Raw genomic sequence first — 24,235 nt, 5'->3', positions numbered from 1 at the left:
TCCATCCATAAAGAAAAAAAACAATCACATTATTCTTAGTTTCTGAATATGTGTCATTTAAGAGCCCAGAGCTGCAGAAAACCAGTAGAAGTCCGCCATGGGCTGACAAGGGTTTAACTCTGTGGCTTGTTCTCATCATTTAACGACACGTCCGACAGCATCTACACACCCTCCGCTCTCCCTTTCTTTCTTCTGTTTCTGTTTCCACTTGTTGTGAGAGATTTGGTCTTTGGGCAAAGACCAAAAGGACACACTTGTCTTGTCACGGTGGCTTAAATCAGACGAGTTTTGGCGTGGAGCGCGGCAAACCACGATCGCGGCAACACTCGCAAACAGACAAATCGAGGATTGAAGGAACGTTAGCCTTGAATGAAAGTGGGGGAAATCTCACAATAGCCAAAAATCTCTGCAGTTGAGAGGAATTTAGAGAAGGGGTCAGTGAGCTGGACATACGGAGAACCGGAAATTAATAATGGTTTGGAAATGTGGACATTTAAACACAACAATAGATTAACAAAGATCTTAACAAGAAAATGCAAAATAGTCAGGACAGAGGAATGGTATGAATAGATTATGGTCATGACCACAGAGGGTTTGTGTGAGTGTGTGCTGTGTGTGTGTGTATGTGTGTGTGTATCACTTTTCAGCATGCTGTCACACAGATCAAACTTCAGGCTGATAGCAGAGGCGCCGCAGAACCATCAATGTGTTTACCTGTGAACCGTTGGGAAAACTGCACACAGACATACGAGCAAACCTCATCGAGTCAACAGCGAAAAGCATATTGTGCTTGCATTTATGTGAAATACAATGCGCTGGAATGCAGTGACATTATACAAGTAAGGACACGCACGCACACACACACACACACAAACACACACACACACCTGATGGATCAGAACAAAACCAGTCTGTTGCAGCTCATATCTTTTTTGACGCTGACATCGTCTGTTTCTAATCTATTCGCATCGTATAAAAATTATATTATAACCTATATTTTAGAGACTGTCTGCGACGTTTGTTTTTGTTTGCCATTTTCATTTCAGCTATGTTAAATGTTTAGAAAAATACAAGCGATAAAGCATTTATCAAACTTCCTGGCCGCTTTAAAAACCAGTTTAGTCTACCCGCCTCCTACAACCAGATGGCAAGAAAACATTGAATAGGCATCACGGCTTATCAAATCCAGATAAATCACTGGCTCAGGGAAACATAGCTGAAACCCTTGATAAACCTTATGATAAGTGGAACAAGTTTTTCCATGCCTGCTGCTTTTTTCTCTTTTTTTTTCCTTTATCATCCCTCCCAATGCGAGCGCTTTTCCGCCACATCCCGTCTGCTTGTTCTCAGTGTGGTGAGATTGGAGAAAGCCAGATGTATAACTGCAGAAATCTGAAGAGTGACAAAAGAAGAGTGAAGGGGGGGGGGTCTCTGAGCATAATTCGCTCTTCACGTCATCATTAAGACATCAAAGCGGCGGCATAAGATACAGGGCTTTTTTGGTGCCGACACGAATGCATTCCCGGGCAGAAGGGGTTACAAATGAGAGAAGAACGAAAGAAAAGAAAGGAGGGAGAAGGAGGAGGAGGAGGAGGGACGTTGCGTGCTGAAGAATCAGACTTTGGCTTTGATGACAGCACAAGAGTGAAGCAGCAAAAAAAAAGGAGACAAAAGTTTCTAAAACTTCAAAAGAAGCCGTTTTGTAGCACAGGTCCCCCCCTCTCTCTCTTTCGCCTTGATTTTTCCATTCTTTTTTCTCTCCCTCCTCTCTTCAAACATGTCTTTGCTAATTGCCAGACCCTGCTCTCCACTCCTCTCAGGTCTATTCAGCTGGGGGGGTCGTTGCAGCGAGAAGGCCTAATAACCAGCTCTGAGCGGGACAATGGAGCCTGCAGGGCCAGCGACAAGAACCCAGCACTAATGAGAAAAGACTCCTTCAGCGAACCAGCAGGTCTGTCAATGGACCGGCCTATTATGGAGTAGCAGGGTGGGGGGTGAGAGGTGAGCGAGGGAGGGAGGAGGGCGTCTGGGTGTGTCCGTTTTTTTTAGTTATAGCCACGTTTCAGTCGAGTTATGGGTGCTCCGGTTTATGTATTTATGTGATGAAGACATAATTAAGAAGCAAAAGAGAAACAAATATTGAATCAAATAGAAAAAAGACAAGGAAAGAAATAGGAAGAGAGTGTCTGTGTGTGTGTGTGTGTGACTGTAAGTGTGTGTCCGTGTGTGTTTTGCTGGTACCTCCTGAGGGTAACAATAGTGAACAGGACTAATCCTCCAGACCGTATAATAGCCACTAAGCTGCCTATTCAGGACTGCACGGCTCCCCTGCTAACTGCTGAGATCAGACACGAATACCCACGTTCACCCATTCACACCTCCTTTCCTTCCCCTACATCCACCTATCTATCCATCTATCTATCTATCTATCTATCCATCCATCCATCCATCCATCTATCTATCTTTCCATCCATCTATCTATCTATCTATCTATCCATCCATCCATCTATCTATCTATCTATCTTCCATCCATCCATCTATCTATCTATCTATCTATCCATCCATCCATCTATCTATCTATCTATCTTCCATCCATCCATCTATCTAACTATCTATCCATCCATCCATCTATCTATCTGTCGGCCGATACCAAGAAATTTCAGTATTTTTTTTTATCTGTCAAATGTGCCAGAATCAACCTCGGTAGCAATTCTTCACAGCGAGTTATTAAAGGTTTTATTCATTTGATTTTTGTCGTGTAATGTGTATGATCTAAAAACTTTACACGAGCCAATAAGTAATCATATCAGAATTTGATTAAACTTTCAACAAAACATATCGGCCTTAAATAATCTGCTCTATCTGTCTACCAATCCGCCTGTTCTTCTTTGTGATTGTGGATTTGATGAGGTTTCAGACTCCATCCCTCCGTCAGTCGAGCTCCCTTCACCTCCCTCCTCTTTCTTAATCCATCTCCTCCTCTCTGCTTCTCACTTCTTCTCCTCTTTCCTCCCTGCTCCTCCTCCTCATCCTGCCAATCAATTTTGCTGCGCGCGCGCGCGCGTGCGCGTGCGCGTGTGTGTGTGTGTGTGTGTGTGTGTGTGTGTGTGTGTGTGTGTGTGTGTGTGTGTGTGTGTGTGTGTGTGTGTGTGCATGAGTGTTTGCATCAATGAGGTTATGGAGAGGTTAAACCCTCTGCCGTGAGAACGTGGAGTCGTTGGTGCTTGGCGTGAGGAACTGGGAGTTATACGCCGTGAAGGATGCCGAAGCACCCTGTTGCCCTGCAGTGGTGGGTGGGGTGAGGATGTGGTGGGTGGCTGTTAAGTGAAGGGGGGGGCGGGGGCAGGGGGGCATCTCCTGTAGGCAGCCACTTTAAAGAGACGTAAGTGTCTCCTTGAGAGGATTTGCTCATGTCTTTCGCGTCTCTGGACTTTCCCTGCTTGATCAACCGTCAACCCTTCACACAATCAAGTTTTTAAATAAAAAAGCCACGCAACAGTCAAAATAAAATTTTTGCAAACAAGCAAAATTTAGATTTTTATCAAGAGATATGTGCCCAGAAATTTGATGCCAGCTCAATTCACTACAATTTTGATACTTGCTGACACATTTCACTTTCTGCCAGGGACTCATCCAGTGTCCGCCGCTCTCATTATCACCCATAATTCCCTTTGCCGTTTTCTCCTCTTATTTTGCCTCCCCATTCTTTTCACGCCATCTTTCATCTTTGTGTTACTGTTGGACTCACACTGAGGAGTTCGTCTTAATTGCAAACTGAGATACTCTAAAGTAGCCCACATTGTCACATATTCCGTTTCCCACAGTTCGTGTTGTATTCCAGGACAGCGCGCACTTTGTGATATGAGTAATAGGGCGCTAAATGATCCGTGCAGCATTTGTTACTTATTATAATCATATTTTTCAACTCTCAGGTTGCCCAATATGCCAAAACACACACACACACACACACACACACACACACACACACACACACACACACACACACACACACACACACACACACACACACACACACACACACACACACACACACACACACACACACACACACACACACACACACACACACACACACACAGAAGTAAGGCTACACCTCATTTTAGCTATGGGAGAGTTGCTGTGGAAACCCAGAGTGAAAACACATTTGCTTTAGACTTTGTGAACGGCTGAAGTCAGAGGCAATTTCCACCCTGAAACCGAATCTACAAAGGAAGGAAGTGAAGGAAGAGACAGAGACATCATGTTGCAACCAAAGAAATCGATCAATATAAGTGGCTGATGCCTCCATGTCCATCATTGTCGATTAATAAAAAAATCAGCAACACGCGTGGTGCCAAGCGAGAAAGAGCTAAATGCAGACGTCAACAGTTTCTTCCTGGTGTTCACAGTGAATTTGACTCCGCATTGACGTAGCATGACAGCACACTCGAGCGAGAGGAGCTGGAAGATTGGCTGGAAGGAATGTAATTCAGGGAGGTGAGCTGAAGAGATTTCAAGGCTCAATGAGACAATAACAATGAAAGTCTCTATAATCATAAAAAAAAAAAGCCACACACATGCATCACTTCTGCTTTGTGGTGGATTTCCTCTTCGGGGCGGTTCACCGCTCGGGCCTCGAGGAAAAGGCTCGTTGAGTGACAGATGGCACCTCGCACGGAGAACTGAAGTCAAAGCTAGCAGAGGGTATTTAAGACCCATTAGGGGTCGATGAGAGCTTGACTTGGCATACAATCGGCAGGCGCAGGCCATACTCACTTACTCGCATGCACATACGCACATATGCAGATGTAAATGGAGCATGAAGGCAAATAGGAGGGGGACCAACGAGGAGCTGAAAGACGCTCAAGAGAAAAGATGCCTTCCATCAGCTGGTGGGGCAGAGGGAATACAACCGGAGGCTTGTCAGACAGAGAAAGAATATGAGGGAGTGTGGAGAAAAAGAAACGACAAAGAGACGAAGACTTTGTGTCCTTGATTTGTGCAACATAAGTCATGTCCTCAATCTCAGGTTTTGTTTCTAAATGTTGCTCAGTGTTGAACTGTTATTTCAACAGACCACAAGTGCGTGTGTGTGTGTGTGTGTGTGTGTGTGTGTGTGTGTGTGTGTGGAGGGTATGTGTGAGTGTTTTTTTTCTCTCTCTCCTGTTAATGAAGTTTGAGACTCAGTAGATACACGCCTCTTTATCCCTACAGAGTTTTTTGGGGGGAAGAATTCAAGTGTGGCCTCTCCTCCTGTTAGGCCATAGATTATTATTCTTTTTTCCCGCCTCCAGACTTGTTGACGTCTTCAGACTGAGGCCAGGAAGAGAGCCGAAGCTTCACTCTTTTCTTTCCCTGTCTCTCCATCCGGTCCATCTTCTTTCCGTGTCTTTGCTGGATGTGAAACGAGGCAGAACCAAAGGATGTGGGACAGACAGCCGTGAAATGGAGGCCAGGGCCCCTGAGGAGTGTGCGTTCTTGTGCATGTGCGCGTGTGTGTGTGTGTGTATGTGTGTGTGCATCTGCATGTTGTTCACATCTGTCAGTGAGTTGTGTATGTGCAGGAACGGACAAATGTTTTTCTGTCCGGTCTTGTTGATCTACGCGCAGAAGTACAGAACATATATCTTTGTGCATCTGCGTGCATTTGTCTCTGAAGGACTCAAGGCGGAAAACAACTTTTGAAACTCGACTCGACTCACTTTTCTCCCCGTCTGTAAGTCCACAGTCCCACTGTGCTATTTCACGCACGCACGCACACCAGCATGTTTACATCTCCTTTCACCACAGTGCCACCCTGATTTCCGGAGGTCTTGCTTTGTCTACTTCTCTGTGAGGGCGGCATGTCATTACAACAGCAGGACCAACATGAACGAAACAGATCTGATACGGACCCTGATGGAACGACTGAAAACAAAAACAAAGAGTCCTTATTGAGTTTCTTTAAATCCTGATCAATCATAAAGCATTTACGCTTGTGAGGCCAGTTGGAACGCTGGCAGACTTTTCTTTGACTGAGAAAACCTCAATCTGCATTTCCATACTGTACATAGATATAGTCTGAGGTACATCTTACATTACTTTTCAAACTTCACACTTGTCTGAGTCGCGTGCACTGCAGCGCACTTGTGTGTGAGGCGTTTAAGGACCTGTTAAGTTGTTGCCTCCACATGTGCGGCTTTTAGGGGAATTGTTGAGGGAATCTATAAAGAGTCAGACCCATAAGAAGAATCAGTAATGGTGGCAATAAAATCAATTCACATCCCTTGTCATCTCCCTGTTTGCTGACCGTAGACTTCCGGATAAAGGTTAAATCAATTGTATTAAAATAAATGTCCACTGATCTTCAGCATTTTTTCATTCAAGTGGCACAAAAGAATCTGAGGCACATTCTAAAATCACATCTTTGTCATGTTCTGTAAATCTGGATTTAGTCCCCCCCCTCAACACACACGCATGCACCCACAAACGCGTACACACGCACACAAAATTCCCAATGAGGCCTCAAACCCTCAACTGAACGCCACAACTGAGCCAGTGGTTTGTCCGAGCTGCAGCTCCAGGTTCACTCCATGCATTTTTTCGCCATTAGTGAAAAAAGTGGCGTGTGTAACCTGAGCAGAAGAATCTGGCAGTAAAAACACTGACTCCAAAACACGCACGCACGCACGCACACACACACCTAGCACGCACACACATCCAGGAAAAAACACAGCAAGTCAGGCAAAGCTGCCCTGGCATGTTTGTAAGGAGGTGGGTGAGTTTGTGTAAGAAAGAGATTGAGTTATTTGAAATTGTTTTTAAGGCGCTGTGCAGTCACACACACACACACACACACACACACACACACACACACACACACACACACACAATGTGTCTGTGAGTGTATGACTCACACTCATTAAGCTGGAAAACCTTGGCCACCTCTACATCCTCTCCAGATGAGGCACCAGATATCTCAATTAAAAACTCTGACATTTGAGAACACAAAAACAGCGGCGGTATCGGGATGGAAGGTACTGAGGGACAGAGATGACGATGTGGGTCCGCAACCTGATCTCATGTGTTCGTTTCTGGCCGGAAGACAGCTGCAGTCTCACACGAGGAAAACAGTTAAGCGGAGGAAGAATAGACAGTCTGCATCACACTGAATAATCGTGAGGCAGAGATAAATTTAACAGTGCTAGTGAACTAATCCTGACGTAAAACACACAAGGCTTTAGTTAGGAAAAAGTTTCTCAAACAATCTTGTTGTGGGTATAGTTTTGATTTAAATTTTTCAATATTCAATATGTATCTTTCAATTAATGGACATTCGCTGTTATGTCTTTTCCTTGTGTTCTCCAATTTTGACCAGTTGTCAACTGCACTTCAACTCCCCACAAAATGAGTAATACCTAGACCACACACACACACACACACACACACGCACACGCACACGCACACGCACACACGACTCAAAACCGCTTCCTTCCTTCCTTCTTACGCACGGCTTCCCGACTCCGCTCCAGACACGCTCCCATTTTCATCACATCTGGTTTGAACTATACATTTTTCTATCATTAATCTGGGAGGAGGGAAAAATGATTTCATAATATCCATGAACCGAGTAGGTAAGACGGACAGCAGAGGAAAAAGGAGAGAGGGAGAACAAAGAGAGATCAAGAGGGAAGAGGTGAGAGCTCTCCTGGCGTTCAGTGTTTGAAGGACGCCGAGTTCCCCCCTCCCATCTTTCTCAGTTTCACCTTATACCAGGTTCAGACTATCCGACTTTCAAAGTCGTCGCATCTCTGTGCAGTTCACATCACACGACTTGCAGTTGTTATGAGTGACGACTGACTGGTGGCAGGGGTGGTCACACAAAACACACTCTTTTCACCAGAGCGGTTTTCAGGCTTGAACTCTGGAAAACGTCTGGAAAATTTCGTCTGGACATTTTTTCCCGGAGTTTTTCTTTTACATATGACAAACGCAGGTGGAGATTGTCACTCAGACACAATTCAGCTGCGGGAAAAAGACGTTTTTTTAAATTTGCATTCGCATTCTCACAAACAGCCAGGCCGGAGAAGCTCAGGAAAATGTCCGGACTTCTGAAAGCATCTCAGGAGAAACAACAGATTATGGTGTATTCCTGCGCTCTGATTAGCTGTTGTTGTTGCAGATTTGTCTTTACTTAGCCTGTTAGGAATCTACAGTATGCGGAGGAGGCGACGTGTCCGTTACCCTCCTGAATTGCATCCTGGAAGAGGTCTCACATAGCGATTTGCAGACGGCCGAACAAACGCAGATTTGGCTTCTTTTTTTTTTTTGCAAATTCCAAAATTGTGGAAGAGGAACAAGGTGGAGTGGAAAATTGGGATGATGACCATTAACTCACGCATTCATTTGCCAACCCACACATAATAAAAGCACAAATACTTCAAGGAATCTTCCAATTTCCCGCCACTAACAGAAAAAAGCCTTCACAAAACGCCTCCCCAGCCCTTCCAAACCCACGGGCAGCAGCACAATGGAGGTTTTATAGGCAATCAAATGCCATTACACCCACAAAAAAACGGGAAACTATGAAAATATTGATACAAATTAAGACACGGTCGGGGGAAAAATGAGCCGACAGACTGAGGAAGGAGGAACGAGGGCCGAGATTGAGTGCTAACAGGAAAAAGGTGTTAGAGATACTTTGGGTTAGAAATTGAGAGGGAAAGACAATAAGACGCGGGTGTGGGCTCATTACTGTGAAACGGAGCGGTCATAGAATAATTACCGCAGGACCACACAAGAGAGAAGCGGAGATGAAAGCCAAGAGGAGGAGGAGAAAGGGGAGGAAGTGGGGAAGGCAGAGGGAAAACAGCACAGAGAAAAACAACGCACCAAGCAAGAGTAAAACAAGACTATGGCGTCTTCATTTTCATCCAGTCAAGAGCAGATGAGGATAGACCATCGCTTCTGCTGAGACCTGCCGCCCTCACGCTTTGGGACGTCATTACCTATGCAGATTGCTCCAGCTATGAAAACACGGCTTTCCCATGCTCACTGCCTCTCAGAGGAGATGCTCTTGCGTGATTTTCTGGCTTGAATTACAGAGGGGAGGGGGGGGGGGGGGGGGGGGGGGGGGTGGGTCATCTGTGAAGGTTGACCAGGTGGAGCGCAAAGTCTCTCTGGTTGCCATTTGTGTTGTCAACCAGGGCACTCTCCAGTGCAGGGATCCTGCTCAGCCCTCAACTTAAAGTGGTAACAATTAGCCTGTCTTGACTTGACACCAGAACCCGTCATGTACAATATCAACTGAGGCGAAGAGGATTGATCCAGCTCCCAACTGTCTTCTTCCCAAAGTCCTACCTTTTTCACTCGAGGCCTTACTGGCCTGTTGTGAGAATACGTAATGAAAAACACTTTGCACAGTCCATTGAAGCATGTATCTGTGGGTGCGTGTGTGTGTGTGTGTGTGTGTGAATATAGGAGAGTTGAAAGTGAATGAAAGGGACAGTGAATGACAGAGAAATTGCGAGGGAGGGAGGGAGGGAGGGAGACTAAGAGAGAGATGGAGAGAGGGAGGCAGCAGCTGTCTGTAGGGATGACCTCAGCTGCAGCTGTTGCCCCCCTGCCCAGCTGCCCTCTGTGTGCCAGCCCGCCTTTGAAGTTCAGGTCAAGACCGATACAGCTTTGGATCACATACCGATAATGGTTACTGGGGAACAAACCTGGCAATATGTCACAATAAAAAAATATATTTTTGCAACCACTGCTGGGATGAAAACTTGAAAAATCAACAGTTTTTCAATGCAGTTTTAGTGACAATAGGGATATATTGATATTAATGAAGAAAAAAAAAACATGAATGCACTCTTACAACTCATGAATTTGTTCCACGAGACAAGTTTTTAGTATAAAATATCAAAAACAAACCGTTCGAAAACGAACAAGAAAATTGAAAATTTGAATAATGCCGTTCAGTTTTTCTACACTTCACACTTCTTTTTTTCACACTCTTGAATTTAAATTTCCAGTTTGATTAAAACACAGTAGATCTGTGGTTCATCAACGACCATTTAAGGTACAGAAAATATCGTCTGGTAATATCTGTCTCGGAACGTTCGCTTGTGCCCGTCTTTGAAGCGCCGACGCTGGGCAGAAAGAAATGCTTTAGTCAGATTCTCTGGAAGGCAGAGCAGCTTTAATCTCCCTGTTGGCATCTGCTCCACTGACTGAAACCTGACACACACACACACACACACACACACACACACACACACACACACACACACACACACACACACACACACACACACACACACACACACACACACACACACACACACACACACACACACACACACACACACACACACACACACACACACACACACACACACACACACACACACATATTCTCTCATGTCTCCATGACTTCAGGGGACATTACATTAACTTACACTAATTTCCTGGAAACTTATTCAATACAACATATTTACATAAACCTGACCTCAGAAGATGTCTGAAAATAATAATTTACGTAATGGGACAAGTCCCTATGATGTGAGTCTCACTCTCACACACACACGCACACACACACACACAAACGTAGTGGTATGTGCCAAAACACATGGAATAAGAGGGTTGTGTTGCAGTGTCTTCACAAATACACACACACACACACACACACACACACACACACTGACTAACGTGTGTATATGTGTCCTCGCTGGCTATTTTCTTTACACTGAGGAGAGTTGAGTGAAGCGGCTATTTGAGTCCCAGTGCAGACAGAAACACACACACACAAACACAAAAAGATGCACACACACCCAGACATACCGACAACCGACTGTTAAAATGATAATGTAGTGGGAAAAAAAGTAAAAAACACAACAGTGTCTCTTTTATAGTGACATCTAAATTGAGCTGCACAAATTAACATGAAATTCCACACTACACTGACGCAATGTCCTACACACACGCGCGCGCGTGCACACACACACGCACACACAAACACACACACACACACACACAGGAAAAAACACAAGCATCTCCTTTAACAAATGCCTCATTCATAATTACACGATAATTGTGGTCACCAACACACACACACACGCAGACAAAAGCAGGGCTTCATTGTCTGAAGAACTACACAGGCTTTTGTACTGTACAATGGCCCCACCAACCTGGCTAATTATATCCTAGACAGACTCACAGAGCAGAGTCAATGGGAGCAAGTAAGCATGGAAAATCACAAAGAGCGACAAGAAAAGAAAAAGAAAGAAAGAAAAAAAATCATGTGTAATGAAGACAAGAAGACGTAAGTACAGAAGACCAAATGTAGGCTTAAATTAATGGGAAGAGAGCAGAAGAAATGGGGCAAAATATTGTCATTTACTTTTTTTTTATCAGCCTGTTATCAAACATAACCACTGGAAAAAAAAAAAACATAAATCTGAATTACTTCAACATGAGACTCGTGTATTTTTCCTGCACAATCACGAGTCTTCCTCCAAAAGCACGCCACATGTCTTTGGTAGATATTAGCCAAGTTCTGTTTTGTGTTTTTTAAAAGGTTGAAAAAACGCGTCTGTATTGGCGTGTTTCTTTGTGCGGTTTGGACACGTACCTATGACGATGAGCGTGTAGTTGATGTTCACGCTGCCGAAGCCGTTGGTGGCCTTGCAGATGTAAGTTCCCGCGTCGTCGGTCTCCACCTCTTTGATTCGCAGGCCGTGCTGTAACCCCCTGAACCGTGTCCAGCCACTGTGGATGTTGCGGCCATCTTTGGTCCACATGATGAGCGGCGGGGGGTCGCCCTCCACTGGACAGGGCAGCTTCATGGTGCGACCGAGGCGGATGCTCTGGCGGTGGGCCACCCGCTCTGACACCCTGGGGGGACCTTGATGATGGACCAAGAAAGAGAGAGTTATAGAGATTCTGAAAACACTCCCTGATATTTTTTTAAAATCGAACATTTTGTCACACAACGCCATTCGGTCAAGGCATCATTTGATCTATTAAATTTCAAAATAGAATGAAAAAATACATAGACCCCAACATTTTCTGTTCACAAACATTTATGACAATGAAAACAAATCCTCAATTTCCAGAAACTGAGACGTGAGAATTTCGTATTTGTACAAAAAGATGAATCAATTAATCAAAATATATTTTCAGCCCTTACGTTACGCAAAATGTAAAATTTTCATATTTATCATCCCCGCTGCAAATACGCGTGCCAAGAGTTGGTGCGTCAACAGGTTTATGATTAAGATTATTTCCTGACATGTCAACATCTTTAAGTTTGCACACTTGTCATTCTTACTGTTCCCACACACACTCAGATTAATATAGCCTGCATATCGGCACATATTGGCAAACATAAACGCTGATACCAATATGTCTGTGAAAGGCTCACATTGGCCGATATTCATCAGCAAAACGATAAAGTGGTCTGGCTCAACAAATGACCATACAAATATGGCATGAAACACAAAGGAGTAATCCTTTAACCCTATTTCTAACAGCCTAACTAAAACATTGACATTTTTACAAAGACAACAATAAAATCCCATCGGAGCAACACACTCAGCCCAGCGGTGAGTTTAATATCCACCGAGATGTCGTGTTGAGATATAAAATCAGGCATGACCTTGACAAATCAGTAGCTGGTCTACGTGGTGAAACTGCACACTGGAAAAACAAAGCGGGTGGAGGAGCAGATGGAAGAAATGGAAGGAAAACAGAGAGCGATGGAGAGAAGGATGGAGAAACAAATAGGAATGCAGGGGAGGCGAATGGAAGAGGAAGGAAGGTAAGGAGAGAAGGGGGGAGGAAATTAAGGGGATGAGGGAGCCTGGAATTTAAGGGAGTACGTCTGAGGAGAGAAAGGGAATTAAATATGTCAAAATAGGCGAGTAAAACAAAGGAAGTCAAACAGGAAGGTGGAGAGATGGGAGCAGGAGGGACGTAGGAGTTTGCAAGGTTCAGCGCATAACCGACATCTTTGTTTGGCCTCTCATTACTCCCCTCGAGACAATACCCTCCAAATATAGCCCTAAAAACACATAACAGGCCACCATGAAGCGAACAAAGTGTCCTGACATACTACAAAAGGCAACTGTATGTAAATCCATCAGAAAACAAGCCACATGGTCAGGTCGCGTCCTGTAGGTTAAACATTGTAAAAGGAAGGACAAAGGGAGTTTCATTATAACAATGAGCCTGATAGAGGCTTATCCAGCTGAACACAAACAGTCTGATAAAGATTAGAAACACGTGTAAACATGGCCTTAAATATACACATTTGAGGTTTGGTACTTTCTTATCACGGAGAATTAACACAGCCTGATGCCAGATATTGCAAACGCGGGCCTTTTATTTGCCCTTGTGAACAACTACAGGGACAGACTGCACTATTTTGTTGTCTTTTTTCGATCAGATTTGGTGGTTCCTGCAGAAGGAAGGGAAAGGGAAGTCGCGATGTGGTCACAGGAGAAGAGCAGGTGGTACTTTAACGTTATAGCATCCCTGCTGTTCTACCATAGCCCACAATGACCTCATTAGAGTTTTATTGTAATTGAAAATGACAAGACCACAGTGTGCTGAAGCTCACAATACCATCATTAGTGTTGATTTGTAGGCTACATTTGTCATTTGAAGCTCAATCTCATAAGCAAGAGCAGCCACCGCGGTTTCACAACCCACAGGATCTCATATACTATATATAAAGACAAACACTTTGCATCCATGTCCTATACTGTCCAGCTGTCGCCAACACAACACAGGCAGCTGGAGATACGCTGTATGCGATGAATAAGGTGTCTCGGAGTGGTTTACATTAGGCGGGAAAAAGGGTTACAGTAAGTGTCCAAAGTGTTGGCCGTCAGGGTCAGGCCGCTGCAGGAGAGCAGGAGGTGAAGATGAATGGACGCGTGGATGGATGGAGGTGAATTTGTGTGAAAAAGACTTGAGTGTCATGGAGGTATTCACAGGAGCCTCCCCCTCTCCTCCCCCTCAGCCCTCCCTCCGTCCTCCTCGCTCCTGGATGGGTGATGTGTTCGTTTAGCAGCTGTATGGCTTTCTCATCAGGGGCCTGACAGCTCACTCACGCTCCTTTTCCTTTTCCTTACTCTTACTTTGGTTCTTTCTTTTCTCTGCACTCCGGTTGTTTATGCCTATAGCTCTCCCTGAACACATGTAAATCCCCTTTCTTATTTTCTTTTCATTTTTTCAATCTATTTTTTTTTCTATATGTCCCATTTCCACATGTCTATAATGTCCCTTTAATGCTCATTTTTTTCCTTTCTATTTATTTCTTGAGTTTTCTCCCTCTGACAGATTGAAATCTCATTCCCCTGAACTCGCCCTTCTCCCCTGCTACCTCTCTCCTTCTTGCCCTTAACCCCACGCTTCCTCCACCTCCTCCTGTCCTCTCTCTCCCTGTCATCACTCTCATCGACCTCTCCGCCTCACTCCATTCTGCTCTCTTACTCCCTGCTCTCCCTTTCCTCTTTCGTCACACTCATTCACACCGAATTCTTCGTTCGGCGCCATATCTCTTCGTTTTCCTCAGAAGTGATTTACTAGTCCCTTGCCTTTTCCAGATTTGCACACAGAGCCCCAGCTTCCCCAGAGGATCACAGGAGCAGGACCTCGAACTGAACCTCTCAACTTTCAACACTTAACCTCTCCTACACACTACCTCCCCTCCTCACCCACTTTTCCTCCTCCACTCCCCATGTGCCTTGTGAAGGGAACACAGACAAGCAGCTCCCTTTCCTCTCGCCCTTCCCCTCCTCACCCCAGTCCGTCTCCTCCTCCTCTTTGCACGCTCATGGCCATAGAAATGTCTTTTTAAGTCTGTCTCTGGAGGTGAAACTGAGCAAGTAAAAAATATATTCTTCTCTTTCATGAGATATATGGTCAGTGTGTGTGTGTGTGTGTGTGTGAGAGAGAGGAGAGTTTCTGCATGATTGTAGGTCTCTCAGGACCTACACTGTATGTGTAGCTGAATGTTAGTTCATGGTAAGTGTTACAAATACTGTATTTAGTGAAATTACACTAATTATGTGTCTCTGTGTGCTTGAGCATCTTTGTCTGTTTATCTGTACATGTATTTGTAAGTCAGTGTGTGTGTGTGTGTGTGTGTTTTTGTGTGTGTGTGTGTGTGTGTGTGTGTGTTTTTGTGTGTGTGTGTGTGTGTGTTTTTGTGTGTGTTTTTGTGTGTGTGTGTGTGTGTGTGTGTGTGTGTGTGTGTGTGTGTGTGTCTTTCTATGCTTGTGAGGGCAAATTTTGGGTCAAAACCATTATGGAGAGGACATTTTGACATTGTGAGGACATGTTGACCTTGGGAGAACAGGCCAACATGTCCTGTGTGTGTGTGTGTGTGTGTGTGTGTGTGTGTGTTCCGGGTGTTGGGGGCAAGGTCAAAGAAAATTGCAGGGCTTTAAAACGTTGGTCTGTTTAGTCCATTTGGGGCTTAACGGCGCTCCTTTGGCTAAAACTGACTTCCCACAACAATATAAAATTTGTTGGTCTGCGCCTCCAGATGCACACAAATATGCACACATTCCACGCACACCCTCCCTCTATTGCCCCTTGATGATCAGGGAGTGTGCACGTAGGTTATACCGTATGTGCATACCTGGTATTATGCAGCTTAATGACAGGAAAATACAGCCCAAGTCAGACCCACACTACTCCCACAGAGGCAGAACCTTCCAGCTCTCAACTGCACATCCTCCTGCATGGACCGAGGGAGGAAGTCTGAAGGCCAAATAAATCAGATCATACATTCTGTTCCTCTCACAGTTATACTCAAAAGAAAGTGCTTACTTAATAAAAGTGAATCTATGAGTTTTTTCAATCAGAAATTTGGGGGGAGACTTTAACTTTCTAGAAACTTTATGTAGCATACTATAGTATGATATTCACTGTGTTTCCTTTGGTTGTCTATTCTGCATTCTTCTTTAACATTTAAAGACCACTGCCAGCAAATATCTGAACAAAGTGCTTAAAAAAAAAAAAAAATCTGACTCACTAATGCCTTTCCCAGACATTTCAAGGATGAAAAAAAAAGGACTTAATTCCACAATTGGCTGACAATGAAGGATTTGTAATATACTTTACATCAGTGGGAGAACAATAAACATCTACAGTCCATCACAAGGTCATGTGACGCTTCCTGAAGTCAGCTGAAAATCAGCGTCAGCCTCCAATTACTTCTACTTTTCTGACTGAATGAGAAAATATAATAATTTAGTATAATTTTCGCGTGACAGCCCGGGACTGCTCTTTACGTTTCGGTTTGGTCTTTTAATCCCCTTAACGTTCCACTGGTCTTTGAGTCAGATGGGTCCAATACAACGTTGTTATTGGCAGGGACGTGGGACTGGAGCGAGAGGAGAGAGCCGAGGAATGCTTTTGATGGAGAGCACTTAACAGCGGGACACGGTGTTGATGTACTGCGCAAGGTAGAGGGGTGTGTGTGTGTGTGTGTGTGTGTGTGTGTGTATGCATGCTGAGCCATGTGTCACTGTGTGTTTCTCAAAAGACTGTGGAGCACTGTGGCACAAAAAGGTTCCCCAGGAGTTCATTATTATTATCCGATCAGTGATAAAATAAACTTTTTTCTATCTTGTGCTTTGAACTGAGCTCATTTTATAAACTTGGCAGACATTTTTTTGCGTGCTTCTCAAATTACCCGAATACACATCAAGTCTGATATTCATGCAACACTTTAGCTCAAACCCTGTAATTCCCCCGCTGTTACGCGTTTGTATCTGAATTCTCTCTGTAAGCCTGGATCCTGTTATCACATCTATAGTCTCTAAATTGATTACGACCAGTCTGGTGGGATTCATTGTTGGACAACACCTTCACCACATAAACAGACTCAGCAACCCAGACAAGGCGCATGTCCTCCTCCTCCTCCTCCTCGTCCTCTGTCACGGACATACACACACTCAGACACACACTCAGTTGCCTTTCTTTGGCCTAAGGTGACAAACGGAGTGATGGCGGTTGCGCATTAAGTTGCCTTTCCCTCAGGTGCACACGCTCACACAAAAACACACAGCTACGCCGACACTTTCTCACTTTGACCCAGTCACTTCCACCTCATCAATAGGTCAACTGCTGCTTGTTACCCTGTCCTGACAGTTAACACGAGGCCTGAGGCTGAGGAGGATACAGCAACCTCACGGAAGGGACACACACACACACACACACACACACACACACACACACACACACACACACACACACACACACACACACACACACACACACACACACACACACACACACACACACACACACACACACACACACACACACACACACACACACACACACACACACACACACCCATAAAACCTGAGGTCTACACTTGTCTCACGCACACACGCAGACACAAAAGAAAATAACACAGCGGCCAGAAAAGCTTTGAGGAATCTGCTGAGTGGTTGGTACGGCAACCTGATCCTCTGAGCGACTCGCACCATCGGCTTTCTGAGAGCAAACGCTCATACAAGGTGGAAAACCTTTTGTCACCCTGCTTAATTTGTTCTAATCAGATATTTTATTGCCTGATACCCGATCCTGCTCATTATGTCGCCTTTTCTTCCTTTCTTTCTTCTTTCACTCTCTCCATCTTCACCTTCTCCTTCTGCTCTTCTCACTGCATGGTTCTAACAGCTTGTTATATTGGTCCACCTCTCTTTTCTTCTTGGCACCTGTCTGCTTTTCACCGGAGGGAAGATAAATGATGAGAATCAAAGCTGTTATTTAGAGGAAACCGACCACACTGACTAGGAGAAAACCCCTTCTCTTTTTTCCAGTGTTTACATTTCACGTTAAGGTGCTCTGACACCAGCGGGGTAAAGGGCAAAATGTACCACTGACATTTTTCTGTTGGGTTTATACTTTGCAAGAACAACAAATTTAGCAGAGTTTAGTTCCTGGCCTGCAAAAATAAATGAATCACTACTAAAGACACACCCCCTTCCAATGAATCAGGGAGAGAAGATTTATGAAAACAATTAATTTACCCCACTGTAGGAAAAGGAAACTGTTTGAATGGGAACTATTTGCCGCTCTGAAATCCTGTTTGACGTTTATGCACTGTGGGAAAAACTGTGCAGATTTGCTGTCAGAGAATCTATTAAATCTTAATGTCATTCTTTGCACAACCCACATTGGTGCAGCGACACACAACCTGAAGCTATAGCTTGTGGCCAATGGGTTCATTCGGGCAGATTCATAAATCTGTGGTCCAAAAAATAAACACTGCAGGAGTTTCATTCCATAAAGGAAAGATGGAAGATTCTCAAACAATGGAAAGTGGGAACAAGGTTTTTGAAGAAACTGAGAACATGAAGCTCCTTAAACCACGAGAACCTGGGGGCAGTTTGAACCTAGAACATTCTTTTTAAGCTTGTAAAGGGCTTTGCAAAAAGTGTGCACTTGTGTGAGCGTAATAACAGCTTGGGCCAAATTAAGGAAAGTGACTATTGTACAGTGAGAAAAGAAAAAGGTGAATGAATGCATGAAAGGTAGTAGAAGAACAGCAGAATTAAGTACACACCTAGACAGACAGTTGAGGAATGGAGACAAGGAGGGAGAAGGAGGTGGGATTAATCCGCACAAACTACTACCTGCTCAAATTGGGGATTTGCAGGTCAAGTGCAGGCTGGACAAGGAACTGACATTTTAATGACTACCTTCGACAAAGACTGTAACAGAATGTACTTTGCTTCCGTAAACTTGTATTTACGCTTGCATCCTGTGAATACAAAAAGGGAAGAAAAAAAAAAAAGATTGACAGAGCAAGACACATCCTCAACGGTCAATTAACATCCTGCAGTCACGACTTGTTTAAACCTGATCTGCTGGTTGAACGCGAACAAAGACACAAAATGATGTTTTCTCTGTTACTTCTGTCTTTCGGAGGCAGAGACGTGGGGGGGGGGGATTCGATTTCACGCCGTTTGACAACGAGCATATCGAAATGCCACGTCTGTCTCCTGTGATGACAGAGCGTCTCCAAAGCATCCTGCGTTTCATTTTTACTTTATGGATCAAGTTATTTATACACCGTTAGTGTCTCAAACTCCCCATTCAGAAATAAAGAGGGGACACAGACGGATTACTTCATTTTTCTTTCAATGAAGGTGGGGTTTCTTTCTCGCAGACAAGTGCAACTGTGCCCATTTTTAACAATCACCTGTATTTTGATAAGTAACAGGGCAAGGAAGAGTGGGTGAGTGGAAAAGACTGAACAAATGAGGCGAGAGGGCCAGCTGCAGCTAAAAGTAGGTTAAAGGCCATAAGTGCTATTCCAGTTCAGTGTGTGTGTGTGTGTGTGTGTGTGTGTGTGTGTGTGGCTGGTCAGTCTATGGAGGCTGGGGACTAGGTTACAGTTTAAGGCAAAGTATATAAGACCCAAGACAGACATGGAACAGACACCAGGATCAAGAGCCAATAACCGACATGTACGACAGCATTAAGCTTACTACGATCTTAACCCACCGATGTTGAAGTATTGAATAGTTCACAGAAATACGTAACAAAACGTCCAGTGCAACAATGAAGGGGTTGTCTGGTTTCAGAAAGTAAAATCTAAGGCACTTTAGTGCCACAGGGAATCTCGGAACAGTTTCCTTCCTCTCACCTTTCACTCTTTCCATCTCCACCTTCTCTTTCTGCTCCCCTCACTGCAGCATCTCTAACGGCTTGTTCTACTGGCCCACCTCTCTTTTTCTTCTTGCTGTAGCACCTGACCGCTTTTCACCGGAGGAAAACCTTTCCACACCCCGTGTAGAAATAAAACCTCACACGTGTAAACACAGTGCCCAAAATGTCGCCCAAAGATATAAAAATGAGTAAGAATGAGGTAGAATGACCACATAGTCACATTGTTCCTTCCAAAAATAAAGACCAGTGTTTATGTTTCATGTTAACGTCCTCTGAAACCAGCAGGGTAAAGGGCAAAATGTACCACACACCTTTTCCTGTACTTTGCAAGAACAATAAATTTATTGAGTTTAGTTCCTGGCCTGCAAAACTCAATGAATCACTTTTAATGACATACCCCCTTCAAACGAATCAGGGAGAGGAGATTTATGAAAACGATTAATTCACAAGAAACAGTTTTAACAATTTTGGCGCTCAGAAATATTTTTTTTAGATTTTTTTCTCTGTAGGGAAAAAAAGTTATATTTGTCGTTCAGTTCATTCAAAAGTCAGTCATTTAAGAAAAAAGTTTTCTGACTTCAGACGGCAAAAGTAAGGCACTTAAATGTTGCAGAGAATCTAGGAACAAAAATGCAAAGGTCACCTGCTTCTAAGCATGAGCAAGACGTTAAAATATAAGGCTTGTGCAATATTTAACATACCTTTTTTTTTCATTTTCTTGTATGTAATTCACTACATCACAGTTTGTAGTTTATTTTCATCATGAGATTACTGCAGAAACCCCTCAGGGATAATAAAGCATATCTTATCTTAAAACAAATCACATCAGGAAACTGGTGAAGTACGTCTGAGCTTTTTTTTTTTTAAAGTTTTGCCTTTGTGATCTAACACGTGAATGGAAGTGCAATGTTTTTACGCACAGAAAATGTAGACATGCAGATCATTGTAGCCAACCTTAAAGACGTCTATCACTTGTCAGGCTGCAAAGTCTCTATACCCGAAACTGCAGCCGTGACAGGTGCTGTTAAATGTATGAGGAGTTCGCAGGGTCAACAACAACAGCCCCCTGAACAAGGTTGAGGCGGAGACAATGCACTTTTCTTTTTGTGGTAAACAATTATTGTTTTAACTTTAAACCAGTTTATCCACCGACGCTGGCCATTGTAAATGCATTCGCATTGTGTTGTGTGCTGGTTGTGTGTCCCTTGTGTGTGTCTGCGGAGTGCCTCGTGCCTTATACAGATAAGGCAAGACATAGTTGTTGCTAGATAAGAAGTAGTTAACACAAGAGTGTGTGTGTGGATGTTTGTGTGCGTGTGGGTGAGACGCGCCAACCGGTGTCCTCGACCTGACTTTTATCAGCGTTCTGGAGGCAGACACCGTTACTCATTGACGGCAGTGTAAAACACACACACACACGCACACACACACACACACACACACACACACACACACACACACACACACACACACACACACACACACACACACACACACACACACACACACACACACACACACACACACACACACACACACACACACACACACACACACACACACACACACACACACACACACACACACACACGGTGGTGCCCTTCAGTGGGTCTTTCATGTTGACATAACACATACAAGGCAGGAGACTGATTTTATAAGCCCCTGAAAAGATGGAGTATCCTTCCTGGCAGTTAAATAATTACAGATAAGATATAGATTGTCTGGGGGAAAGATATGTACGGGGACGACCCGACCAACAGGCACAGGGACATTTGTAGTGTGTGTTTGATTAAGTTTAGGACCCGTATCGTTCAAAAATGTAACTTCAATGCCAGTTCCTGAACGACACATTACATTGATTATAAAACCCAACTTAAAGTTGTCATTAAATTAGAAAGTACAAGAGCTGGAACTGAAGAGGAGAATTTCAGATTACCACACAACCTCTGTACGTTCTTGGTGGCAGCGGTTCAGGAGGTACAGCTACAGTTTTGTAACAACTATGCACTAATTGGCTGAATTCTTTGTTTGCTAAACATGACCTGGTAAACTCCAAGTCGTCGTGCCGTCCTAGAGGAGGACAGCTTTGCTCTGTGTTGTACTCGCAATCCAACACTTAACAACTTTCTGCTCCTAAATTTATTCCAAATGCGTGTTCGTGTGTGTCATCAGATTTGTTGCGTCGACGGTTTTCGCAGTAGTGTCCTTTTTGCATTTATTGCAGTGACAGATATTTGCTTCAAGCCGGATAAAATGAAGCCACACCAGTGACCTCTCAGGTGCCCACTGTGGTCTTCGACAGTCAATCACCAGCATTTTTAGCTCTATCATCACGCTGTATATTGGCTCACTGACGCTGATGAGAAGTTAGTAAAGGAATAAAGACTCTATGAATCAAATGAATAAGAACCTAAAGACATTGACACACTCAGGCTGCATGTGATATCTTAGTTTTCCTTCGTTCTCCTCCTTCCTCCTCCATTTCCTCCTTCTCCCCCTCCACCTGAGTGTTTTCTGGTTCACTGGGAGGGGAGTTAGACATTCCTGGCATGCAACACACACACACACACACACACACACACACACACACACACACACACACACACACACACACACACACACACACACACACACACACACACACACACACACACACACACACACACACACACACACACACACACACACACACACACACACACACCCCTCTCCCACATTCCACACCAATCCTCAGCCGTGACTAAGTCCATTTGTTCAGCTCAGGTCACTGTCCCTTCTTAGCCTACTGTGTGTCTGTGTGTGTGTGTGTGTGTGTGTGTGTGTGAGAGAGCGAGGGGATTAAGTGTGTGCGCGCATGTGAGCGTGTGCGTGAATGCATGTGCTTAAACTATATCTCTTTTTGTTGACTGACATACTCTCGAAGGCTTTAAAAGAAGATGCAACAATTCTACTGACGTTTTTTCAAGCTTCCAATTTATGACCTTTAACCTTTGAAAACACTAGAGGAAGTGGACTCAGGAAGTGATGCATTGATTGCCATAATCGTCCCAGCTAACTGACGGGTAGATAAGGTCGAACCTGTGATAGTACAGAGGTGATGATGTTTGAGAAATGATAAGAGCGGTTGACAACATTTGATATCTAAGATTTCACATTTTATAACTTGAATACAAAGATTAGTTTGCTATCAAATCTTTTTATGACCCTACTAGATCACTCAAATATATAAAAGATGAAAATGTATGAAAGATGTTTTTAACATTTTGCATAAGAAATGAATGCAATTATAAACATTTGTCTTCTGTATCAAAGCAATGAGATGGTCGTTATGAGGAAAGTTCACACACACACACACACACACACACACACACACACACACACACACACACACACACACACACACACACACACACACACACACACACACACACACACACACACACACACACACACACACACACACACACACACACACACACACACACACACACACACACACACACACACAGGTGATTCCAGAATACCGCCTCAAATGATTCAGTCATCATGTCACTTGTAGCTGTCCGTATGGACCTATCTCTGTCTCGGTCCGCCTCCCTCATGTTTCCCCTTGTACTTGTTTTTTCTCTCTCGTAATTCTGCATATGTGCGACTGTGTTTCACATATTTACCCTGGGGAAACTAGAAAAAACAAATCCACAGAAAGCGCTGCACTACCAACTCGCAGGGTTCCTGAACTTTGCTGGAAAGAATCTCAGAAGCCGTGTTTACCGTAGACTTTCCGTCAGGTCTTATCCCAGGCCGCCTTGTGAGTTGATCTGTGTCTTAGCCAATCAGACTGTTTGCTGAGGAATAGTGGGTGGTTTCTTTTGACCAGCAGCAAAATGTGACTGTGTGACTGCAGGCCGTCACAAAAGGGGAAATCAAATCAACACTTTTTCTTCCCAGTAACATTGTTAAAAAAGTGTTTAATAGATACACATAACCATATAGACATGGCTTATAGTGTTGAAATATATTCCTGTGTACCACTGCGCACTATATACAGTTGCCAGAGTAAACTCATCTTTTTTTCTCCTCTCAACTATAAGTAACCACAAGTAATCCAGTGTGGCTAAGGCTGCACACCTAACGTCTGAAACCTCGCTACACCGCTGAACTGGGAGCTTTCCTTCCCCCAGCCCACCTCCTCCGTTTTCCACCGTGTCCCACTGCCCTCCCCCAAAGCTCCGCCAACACAACAGTTAAATCCCAGAAAAGCAGCCCATAAGTACCTCTGTTAATTACGTGTGGAAGAATGGGCCTGTTGTATCCTGGTGTGATAACGGTGCCAGCACAACAGAGGGATTACCTCCGGATAACATGTGCGCTGAGCTGACCGGTGTGACGAAGGGTCGCGTGGTGGGAAATAATTAACACAGCTAACTGGTCTGCGTCCCATTCAGCCATACGTCAGCACTGTGCGGTGACTGGCAGGGGTTTAGTGTCCTGCGTTGTTTCCCCTGCAGCTGTAACCAATATCTGGAGATACTCTGTTTTTCTAATTCTTTACAGATCC

The 24,235-nt window shown here is 44.1% G+C and overlaps 1 protein-coding gene across 2 annotated transcripts in view; it reads right to left on the bottom strand.

Annotated features, from left to right (window-relative positions):
• Positions 1-24,235, bottom strand: part of fgfrl1a (fibroblast growth factor receptor like 1a) — a 65,614-nt gene that overhangs the window by 29,001 nt on the left and 12,378 nt on the right. For both annotated transcript variants that reach the window (XM_035650185.2, XM_035650186.2), the window contains exon 3: positions 11,606-11,878. In XM_035650185.2, coding sequence (XP_035506078.2) covers positions 11,606-11,878 — 273 coding nt within the window. The remainder of the gene's footprint in view (positions 1-11,605; positions 11,879-24,235) is intronic.

The sequence above is a fragment of the Scophthalmus maximus genome, chromosome 9 (genome assembly GCF_022379125.1).
Source record: "Scophthalmus maximus strain ysfricsl-2021 chromosome 9, ASM2237912v1, whole genome shotgun sequence".
Taxonomy (NCBI): Eukaryota; Metazoa; Chordata; class Actinopteri; order Pleuronectiformes; family Scophthalmidae; genus Scophthalmus; species Scophthalmus maximus.
Note: the sequence above shows the minus strand (reverse complement) of the source record. Positions and strands in the feature narration are given on the sequence as shown.